This window comes from Arachis hypogaea, chromosome 10 (genome assembly GCF_003086295.3).
Source record: "Arachis hypogaea cultivar Tifrunner chromosome 10, arahy.Tifrunner.gnm2.J5K5, whole genome shotgun sequence".
Classification (NCBI taxonomy): Eukaryota; Viridiplantae; Streptophyta; class Magnoliopsida; order Fabales; family Fabaceae; genus Arachis; species Arachis hypogaea.
In genome coordinates, this window is record NC_092045.1 from 349,974 (window position 1) to 360,949 (window position 10,976).

The following is a 10,976-nucleotide window of genomic DNA, read 5'->3' on the forward strand; positions in this document are numbered from 1 at the left end:
TAAGTTTAACCTGTGAGGTAAAAAGCTCCAGTTCATAAACTATTGAGTTCTTGTCCAATTGTCCCAAGCTATACAAGTCACTATAACCTACTTACTGTTAATCAATCTATGGTTATAAGAAGCCTAATGGACAAAGTAAAATGAATAAGCATGTAAATTGCAGAACATTTTATTGTTGCAGTCTCTGTCTCTCACACGATATATTTAGTTCCTATGTATAAACTACACCGAAACACTATTTTCCTTTCTATCCCATCAAAACTTTAATCTACTATGGCTTCAAAAAGACACATATTACTAGAAATTATGACAAAAAAACATGTTATAGAGCTCAATGAACCACAAGAAGGTACTTCCATTAATATAATTCGAAAGAGTATCCCCTCACACTGCGATTACAACTTCTAGACTATTGTGATAATTATATTTAATTACATTTTATTCGGATAACATTCTTACCACAGTACTAGAGAATAAGAAAAACTATGCAAACAGCACCTGAGAGCTTGAAGGAGTGAGATCAGATAAACTCTCCGGTGCATCGATTACATGCCACCGAACACTGAAGCTCCATTTTTCGTCAGAATTTTCGTCTGGAAGCAGTCTAGAGATATGGCCAACAGCAACATGAAGATTTCGGCCCACGACATAAATATGGCAATCGCAAGCATTGACAGCAAAAGGCTTGCATATTTGCTCAGGCAAAGGGGGGCCATCTATGGCATCCCAGGAGTCTGTTTCCTTGTCATAGACCTTTAGCTTCATTCTTTCGAGCTCAGAGACAACAAACAAGTGGCCATAAACAACGACACTTGAACCGGTCCAGCCTTCTCTAAGTCCAACAGCCATGTTTTCCCAATTATCTGTTCTGGGATCATAGACTTGTCCCCTTGGAGAGACATAAAAGGGCCATAACCAGCCTTCCGTGACGAGAAGCTTCCCGTTGAGAACCGCTGCATCATAAGATGCCATATTGGTTCCCATGCTGGCGATAGAGCGCCAATTTCCAGTGAGAGGATCCAATACCTCAGCAGAATCCAACTCATATAGATCAGTGCTATTCCCACCAGCTACATAAAGCATCCCATCAATTACTCCACTGGCAAAAAATGACCTTGCCGTATTCATCCTATTCATGACAGTCCAACGATTTTTCTGCATCTCATACTTCAAGACCAAGTCAAGAGGGCAGTCGACGTCGGAGACCATACCGCCGCATACAAAGAGAGTGCCATCCCGGGGAATCGAAACACACCTAAAACCATGGGGGCAAACCTTGTCCTTACAGGGCATTGCAGGGATGGTGTGCCACGAAAAGTGGGTGAGGTCAAGAACCTGCCATTGGATCTTTCCAGTGCACTTATGGTAGGCGAATACAAAAAGCCAGGGATCCTTGAATCCCAATTGTCTCCTGTTGGTGAAAAACCTCTCTTTGTTTCCAAGTAGCAGATGCCACCTCTTGCATACAGCTCTACACGATGAATGACTCTGAACCGGCAGCCGGAGAAGGCAATTGAGAGCAACGTCGTCCGGCAGGCCCGGTATTAAGGGGTCTCCCCGGAGAGAATATTCCAATGAAGATTGGATCACAGCTAACCTAAACTTGGGAGATAATGTCATTTGAGGGTCTCCTAGCTTGTGTACTGCTCCCTGTTGAGACGAAAATCGAACACGCTGCATCTTCAAATCCTAAACCCTCCCTTTCACAACTAAACTTGATTTCATTCCCCCCAAAATCCAAATCCTCCTCAACAAACACAAAATTCTATGAAAGCCAGTAACTTTACCATCAACTGGAAAGAATTTAACTTTGCAGCACAGAGATACCAATTTTTACAAAAAGGCAAAAGCTTAGAAGCAGCACATAGAAAAAAATCTCAGCTTTATCTGAAACAGCAATCAGCAAAGCAAAACACAGAAAAGAGAACTTACAAGAAGGAAGGAGGTAGCTGGTGAAGTATATTATAGGCTGAAAGACGGTGACTTGAGATGAGAATTGAGATTGCTTTTTGAAGCATACATAGATATAGATATAAAAACTAAAAACAGAGGGTGATGAATGATTTCATTCCATTTGAGAGAAAGATTTGATTTATTTTATTGTATGCAAACACAAGCCCCACGCGCTTTTCCACTCGCTTGTTTCACACGCTAATCCCAAACATGAGGCTTTCGCTCTCTTATCTTCTTCTTTATTTGTTTTTCAACTAATCTCCGTTTTTTCAAATAATTATTTACAGCTTGTTTAGGTAATTAAGGAAAAGGAAAAGAAAACAAAAAAACTGCTTTCACTCTTGAAAAATATATCTTTCAAAAGTTTTATGTACTGTCATACGGGTATTTCCCTTATTATTGGTTACTAGAATTACTTATTTTAAAAAAAGATAAATTTTAGTTAGTGAGATAAAATTTAAAATATTTTTTAATTTTTTACTCAAATTAAAATTTAAATTTAGAATTGATTAATAATTTATTTTTTTTAATTTCAATAAAAAAAATAAATTAGTTAAATATAAAATATTCAGTATTTAATAATTTTAATCATTTAAATTTTAATTACCAAAAATTAGATTAAAAATTAGTTATAAACTTAATAATCAATAATATATATTAGTACGTAAATAATAATATCTAATATATTTATTATTTATTTTTTTGGTAGAATTAACGTATAATTTATTAAAAATTGATTTATTATTCAAAAATTTTTTTAATAAATTTTGTAATATATAAAAATAGTGATTTTATTTTTTATTATTATTTAATAAATTATTCATAATTTTTTAATTATGTAATTAACTTAATTAATAACTTTTATTATTGTTTTTATACTGAAAAAATATCAATTTATATTATTTACATATTTTTTTATTACTAATAAATAAATAAGTATTTGCACTATTATATTTATTGTTTTAGATGATGACTTAAGTTACTTATTTTGTATGTTAAATTTATTAAATATTAAGATGAAAAAATTGTTCAATAAATTATATAAATAGTCATTATAGAAAAAAAATTATATATCATATATAATAATCCTTGATATATATAGTGTCATGTATATATTAAGATTATCTATTTTAATTATGTGAGTAATTATTATTATTTTTACTTTTTCGTTACATTAAAAAATAATATTTAAAACAAAAAAGAAATAATTAATTTTTTTAATTTGAATTAAAAAATATCTTGTAAATATATCCAACTTTTACATATACTAAGTGTTATAATATTAAATAGTATAATATTTACTATAAGAAGTGTTGAGTTAAGAAATTAACTAAAATAATTAGTGATGACAAACATTATTTTTGGCAAAATAAATAATTAGAGTGGTTAAATTAATAAGTACACATTGCTAATTATTTATGCTATGTTGCAGGTCACACTTCATTTTTGGCAGCCCAAGTTGAATGAATAACAAAACAAAGCTAATGGGCTGAATGGAAAGTAAAGCCCAAGTCATTCATATCAAACAAAGAAGCATAGCAAGGCACCGGGCCAAAAAGAGAAGAACCCGATCCAAGCTTGAAAGTGTTTTCAATTTCCCACCATCTTGCTCCAACCAAGGCAACGTTCCTCTCCCCTCAAATCAGGTCATATCAAGACTTCAGAAAAGTAAGAAAGAGAAAGAGCTTCTTCCATAAGCCTTTAACCAAAGAAGCAAGAGAGAGAGAATTGAAGCTTGAAGCACAGAAGCTAAAACTGAAATCCCAAGCTAAATCAAGCTTAAGAAAGGTAAATCATATCATCTTGCATGCATCAGATCTTCACCCTTTCTCCCCTACTCTCTGCTCTATCCGAAAATGGCCTTCAAGGGAAATCTATTCTCTGCCCTATTCTGCTGTGTATCTACGGTCTTATTCAAGACTTGGGGACCAAGTTGGTATTCAAGGGTTCAGATTTGGTTGACCATTAGAAAACAAGTTCGGTTACTTCTTCATGGCTTTCGGTCAAGTTGGAAAAGCAGAAGCAAAGGTTACTCTTTGATGTTAAAAATGAAAAAAGTGAATCTGTGAGTTGGTGAAGCTCAAGGCTCAAGGTGTTGACCTTGGATGAAGAACCAAGGAACGTGCATGAAGATAAAAAGGAGCTTGCTGTTCATTCAGCAGCAAGGAGAGAAAACCAGTGAACCTGAAGTGTTTGTTCTGAGAAAGCTCTTTGAAGAAGTTCAACTAACTGGACAGTGTAACCTAATCAAAGGTGCATTCCGCCAGTATGAAGAACTGAATCAGAGGCTTGCTAATCTGGTTTTTCGCATAGCACAGAGGCTGTTGGTGAAGTCAATCTCCTTCATGTTTTCTGATTGTAATGTACTTTTCTAAGCTTATCTTTCTGTAATTTCTTGAGAGAAAAGGCAAAGTGAGAAAGCTTAAGAAAAAGCCATGAGTGAAAAGGCTGAGAGATACACTTGAGAGAAAAGCCTAGAGTTATTTTCAGATTTCTTTAGGTTGGTTAAGTGTCTTGTATCTTATTCATGTTTGGTATCCCTTTCTTAGTTGGGTTAGCACTAAGAGAAATAGTTAGGTGTTAGCATAACCAATGTCAAGTTAGGTTAGAACTTGAATGTGAAATTGGTGTATGTAATACTGTTAACTATAGTGAAATTCTTCCATATTTGTGGAGGAGACTGGATGTAGGTTGCATAGCACAAAGCAACCGAACCAGGATATATGCTGGTGTAAGCTCTTTCTTCTCTGTCATGTTCTGTTTTCTGTTTTTCATGAGACAAAAATAAATTGTCTCATAAATTTCCGCTGCTGAGTTCAAAAAGAATCAGATTTGTAACTTCTACTAAAAGGGTCAAAACAGCAACTTAAAAGGAAGGCATAGATTCAACCCCCCCTTCTCTAAGCCTACTACAACCTTCAATTGGTATCAGGAGCAAAGGTCTCAAGAATCAAGCTTAACCGCTTGGAGCAAAGATCCAATGGCGAACAACTTGGGCACAACCACAGTTGCCTACACCCTCACTGAAGGTCAGTCAAACAACCGACCACCTTTCTTCAACGGGAAGAACTATTCCTACTGGAAAGAAAGGATAAGGATCTTCATCCAATCCATTGACTACAACCTATGGAAGATCGTTGTGAGCGGTCCAAAGATCCCAACAAAAACAAGTGCTGATGGAGTGGTGACTCCAAAAGAAGAAGCTGAATGGAATGAAGATGATAAGAAGAAGATAGAGCTAAACGCGAAAGCAATCAACCTTCTTCACTGTGCTATCAGCTTTGAAGAGTACCGGAAGGTGTCTAGATGCAAGACAGCCAAAGAAATCTGGGAAAAACTCTAGGTTACACATGAAGGCACCAAACAAGTCAAAGAAACGAGGATTGATATGCTGCGAAAAGAGTACGAGATGTTTAGCATGAAGGATGGAGAAAGTATTGATGAAGCATTTGAGAGATTCTCAATCATAATCAACAACCTTGATGCTATGGGTACAAACTATGCAGAACAAACCTTGGTGAGAAAACTCCTTAGAAGCCTCACAAAAGAGTGGGAAAACACTGCCACTGTCCTAACCGAAAGCAACAACATAAGTCCAATAACCTATGATGAGCTGAGAGGAAAACTCCTTACCTATGAAGCCACACACACAAACACAGACTCAAAGAAAAAGGGAATAGCCCTTAAGTCACAAATAGAACCGAAAGAGAGTGAGTTAAGTGATGGTATTTCAGATGACGAGCTTTTGTTTTTTGCTAGGAGATTTAGAAGGATGTTGAAGAGCAAAGGCAAATACAAGGGCTCAAGTTCAAAGGAGCACAAGATAGACTTGAGCAAGGTGACATGTCATCATTGCAAGGAGGCTGGACATTTCAAGTCAAATTGTCCAAAGCTCAAAAAGGAGGACAAAGGAAAGAAGGAAAGGAAGAGAGTACTCATGGCAGCTTGGGAGGATCTTGAGAATGACTCAAATGAAGAAGAAGAATCTAAAGGAGATGACAAGGACTGTTTCATGGCTGGAAACAACAATCTCGATGAGGTAAACTATTATGATTTGACCATTGAGGACTTGCATGCTATTATTGATGATCTTACCTCAAACACCTCAAAACTGCTTGATAAATACAATGAATGCAGATCTGAAAGAGATGTGTTAAGAGCTGAAAATGAGTTTTTAAAAGAAAAAGTGAAGGAAACTGAATGTGCTTTAGACATCATTGAAGAAAACAGATTTCTAAAATCTGAACTTGAAAAATTAAAAGGAAAGCACATTGTGGATCCCTCACATGAGTTGATTGCTGAAAATGAAAGATTAAATGACAAAATTAAAAGGCTGAATGGTGACTTGGCAAAATTTGCACAAGGTTCTAGTAACTTGGACAAATTACTTGCAAGTCAAAGACCATTGTTTGAAAAATCTGGTTTAGGATACATAGCCAAGGAAGATGTTGTTTCCAATACTTCCTCTATAAAATTTGTGGCCTCTTCATCAAATACTAAATCCATACCAAATAAATCAGGTATCGGATATGCTTCCACTTGTGAAGAAAAATCTGATGAAGAATACACAAATAAAACTGAAATTTCACTAAGAACTGGTCCGAGTTCAAACCGACCAGGTTTGGGCTATATTTCGAAAAATGAGGTTGTTTTCAAAAAACCATCATTTTACAACAAAACCTCATATTCGAAAGGCAATAATGTTCAAAAAAATTCTGGTGAAAATACTTTTGCAAAGAGGAATAACTTTAATAAAAATCAGTTTGTTAAAAGAAATGCATCTCATCCAAAAACCAGAAAATTTCAAAGCTTTAATCATTTCAAGCAATATAACTCACATCAGTTTCAGCAACGCACTCAAGAAAACCATTGTGTTAATTGCAAGAAATTTGGTCACTCATATGTACAATGCTTCATTGAGAAGAGAGTTGTAGGAAACAAAGTCTACAATATTGTTTGTGATTTCAATGCACTTGGGCAACCAAGATGGATTAACTTCAAAGGATCCAAATTAATTTGGATACCTAAGGCTACTTGAAACTCATCATGCAGATTTGCCTAGCATCCAAGAACAAAAAGGACATGTGGTACATGGATAGTGGATGTTCAAGGCACATGACTGGAAGGTCAACCTACTTCATCAAACTAAATAAGTATGATGGAGGTTTTGTGACCTTTGGAGATGATGGTAAAGGTAAAATCATTGCTGTTGGAAAAGTAGGTAATGAGCAATCTACCTTCATTGATGATGTGCTTCTAGTTTGTGGTTTAAAGCACAATCTTTTGAGTATTAGCCAACTGTGTGATTTAGGATATCTAGTTGTTTTCAAAAGACTTGAATGCTGTGTTGTTAATGAAAAAACAAATGAAGTCATGTTTGTTGCCAAGCGTTTCAATAATATGTATGGACTTACTCTTGATGAACTAAAGGATCAAAATGTAGCTTGTCTTCACTCTAAAGAATCTGAAAAGTGGTTGTGGCACAAGAGATTGGGCCATGCAAGTATGTTTCAAATAAACAAACTTGTAAAGAAAGAGTTAGTAAGAGGTCTTCCTTTGATTAAGTTTGACAAAGACATCACTTGTGATGCTTGCCAAATGGGAAAACAAACAAAAAGTTCTTTTAAACCAAAGGAAGACATCTCTACTAAAAGACCACTTGAGTTGCTACACATTGATTTATTTGGTCCAACAAGAACTCAAAGCCTAGGTGGTAAACATTATGGTTTAGTAATTGTGGATGACTATACTAGGTTTGGTTGGGTTTTATTTCTTGCACACAAAAATGAAGCCTTTTCGGCCTTTGAACCTTTTTGCAAGAAAATTCAAAATGAAAAGGATTTGAAAATCTCTTTTATAAGAAGCGATCATGGAACTGAATTTGAAAACAATTTGTTTGAATCCTTTTGTGAGGAATTTGGAATATCTCACAACTTCTCTTGTCCAAGAACACCACAACAAAATGGTGTTGTGGAAAGAAGAAATAGAAGCATACAAGAGATGACAAGAGCCATGCTTTGTGAGAGTAATGTTCCAAAATTCCTTTGGGCTGAAGCGGTTAACACAGCTTGCCACATTTTGAATAGAACAATCATAAGGAAATTTTTGAAGAAAACCCCTTATGAACTTTGGAAAGGCTACCCACCAAACTTAGGTTACTTGCACATTTTTGGATGCAAATATTTTGTTTTAAATAACAAAGAAAATTTGGGAAAATTTGATCCAAAGGCTTATGAGTGCTTGTTTGTAGGATATTCCACAACTAGTAAAGCATATAGGGTTTATCATCAAGATGCTAGAATTATTGAAGAGTCCATACATGTTACATTTTGTGATACTAACTTGGTGCAAAGCATTTTGGAAGATGGTGATGCAGGAAATCAAGCTCAAAAGGATGATGAAGCTGCTCAGAATTATGAAAAAGAAAATTCTGGACAAGCTGAACCAGAAACAGCAAATGCTGAAAAGTCAAGAGACAATTCCATTTTGTCTCATGAACCTGAAGGAAATTCTGCAGACAGCAGCATACAGATTCCATTGGTGACCGAATCTGCCTCCAAGTCCACTAGACCTCGTGAATGGAGGTTCTTAAAGAATTATCCTGAGGAATTTGTCATTGGGGACGTCTCTCATGGAGTGCAAACTAGGTCTTCCACTAGAAAGACAAATGAAGGTTCAAACATTGCCCTTCTTTCACAAATGGAGCCTCAAAACGTCAAGGAAGCCCTTAGTGACCCATCTTGGATTAAGGCTATGGAGGATGAGCTTCTTGAGTTTGAAAAGAACCAAGTGTGGACGTTGGTTCCAAGGCCAAGTGGAAAGAAAGTGACAGGCACCAAGTGGATATTCCGGAACAAGTTGGGAGAAGATGGTAGCATTGCAAGGAACAAAGCAAGGCTAGTGGCACAAGGATATGACCAAGAAGAAGGAATCGACTTTGATGAATCCTTTGCCCCTGTTGCCCGAATGGAAGCCATTAGACTTCTCCTAGCCTATGCTGCATTTTGTGGTTTTAAATTATACCAAATGGATGTGAAATGTGCATTTTTAAATGGTGTGATAGATAGAGAAGTATATGTGGAGCAGCCTCCTGGTTTTGAAAATAAAGAGCATTCTAATCATGTTTTTAAATTATCTAAAGCTCTCTATGGTTTAAGACAAGCTCCTAGAGCTTGGTATGAGAGACTTAGCTCATTTCTTTTGAAAAATGGTTTTCAAAGAGGCACCACTGATACAACTCTATTTATCAAGAATTCTAATGATTATTTTATTTTAGTCCAAATATATGTTGATGACATTATTTTTGGATCATCAAATGAATCCCTTTGTACTGAATTTGGAAAGCTCATGACAAGTGAATTTGACATGAGTATGATGGGTGAACTTAATTTTTTCCTTGGGCTACAGATTAAACAAACTGAAAATGGTATTTTCATTCATCAAGAAAAGTATGCCAAGGAATTAGTTAAGAAATTTGGTCTTGAAAATGCCAAAACCATGGGAACTCCCATGCACCCGAATTCTAAATTGGATAAGGAAGAAAATGAGAAAGATATTGATGAGACTAGGTATAGAGGGATGATCGGTTCTCTTATGTACTTAACCTCCTCTAGACCCGACATTGTGCAAAGTGTTGGATTGTGTTCAAGGTTCCAATCCAAACCTAAGGAGTCACATCTTTCTGCGGTTAAAAGGATCATTAGATATGTTAATGGCACATCCAACTTTGGTCTTTGGTATCCTAAGACTGATGATTTTTCTGCAGTTGGTTATTGTGATGCAGACTTTGCTGGTGACAGAGTTGACAGAAGGAGCACTTCTAGTTTATGTTGCTTCCTTGGAAAGTCCTTAAATGTTTGGTCAAGTAAGAAGCAACCAACAGTGGCCTTATCCACTGCAGAGGCTGAGTATATAGCTGCTTCTTCTTGTTGTTCTCAACTTTTATGGTTAAAAACACAGCTTGCTGATTACAAATTAAATGCTGAAAATATTCCCTTAATGTGTGATAATATGAGTGCCATCAATATTTCTAAAAATCCAGTTTTGCACTCTAGGACTAAGCATATTGAAGTGAAATTTCACTCAATAAGAGAACATGTCCAAAAGGGGGATATTTGCATTCAATTTGTTAAATCAGAAGAGCAATTAGCAGATATTTTTACTAAACCATTAGCTGAGGATAGATTCTGCATGCTTAGGACTTGTCTAGGAATTTTGAGTTATGATTCCTTGTTTGAAAAATACTGATGTATTTGCTGGAGCTTTTTTTGTCTCATAAACAGGCATGAGACAATTCTAGGCAAGTGATGAACGTTTCCATCAAGTCAGTGTGATCTGGGCTTGTTTCAAGTAAATCTCAATCTGGGCCAACCTCAATATTCAGATCAAGAGTGGTCCAAATGTGTTTCATTGATTTCAAACCACATCTGGGCCCAATGTGAATGCTACATTCTTACTTGTGTGCTAAAGTTTTCATTAAAAGTTTGTTTGTGGCCCGAACAAAGGTTTTGTTTTAATTTTTGATTTTGGTCCAAAATGAATTTCAATTTAATTCTGATTGCCATTCAAAATTTAAAATTAATTTCCTGTTTTAATTTTAAAAATCAAATAAGATCTTCTCTTTTATGAGGTCATGTCATGTCAAGTCTTTTCAAATGATGATGCAGTTGCATGGTTTTGGAAAATTGCTTTTGGGTACGGTTACCAACACTCCCTCTCTTCCCTCCATAACTTCTCCTCAACCCTTCGGTTTCTTCCCTCTCACACCACTATCTCCCTTTCATCAAAAGCATCATTTTAACCAAAATGAGGAAGAAAGTCATTGCAAAAAGGGCTCCTCGTGAGAAGATTTACAAACTACCCACAAAGCCTTCCACTCGCTCTCAAGACCGAACCTTTACCCCTTCTCCTTCTCCTCCAACCTCTCCTCCTCGGTGTGACCCCATGGCTCGAACCAAGAATACTCCAAGGTTCCCTGCCTCTGCCAAACCTACTCCACCACCAAAGGCAACGCCTTCCAAACC

General features: G+C 36.0%; 1 protein-coding gene across 1 annotated transcript; it reads right to left on the reverse strand.

Annotated features, from left to right (window-relative positions):
- Window positions 1-335: 335 nt before the first annotated feature.
- LOC112714321 (F-box/kelch-repeat protein At1g30090) lies at window positions 336-2,163 on the reverse strand. Its single transcript, XM_025765894.3, has 2 exons — window positions 1,933-2,163; window positions 336-1,808 (listed from the first exon to the last, which is right to left on the reverse strand). Exon 2 carries the CDS (start codon window positions 1,678-1,680, stop codon window positions 484-486), a length of 1,197 nt encoding a protein of 398 aa, XP_025621679.1. The 5' UTR covers window positions 1,681-1,808; window positions 1,933-2,163; the 3' UTR covers window positions 336-483.
- Between the last annotated feature and the right edge of the window lie 8,813 nt (window positions 2,164-10,976).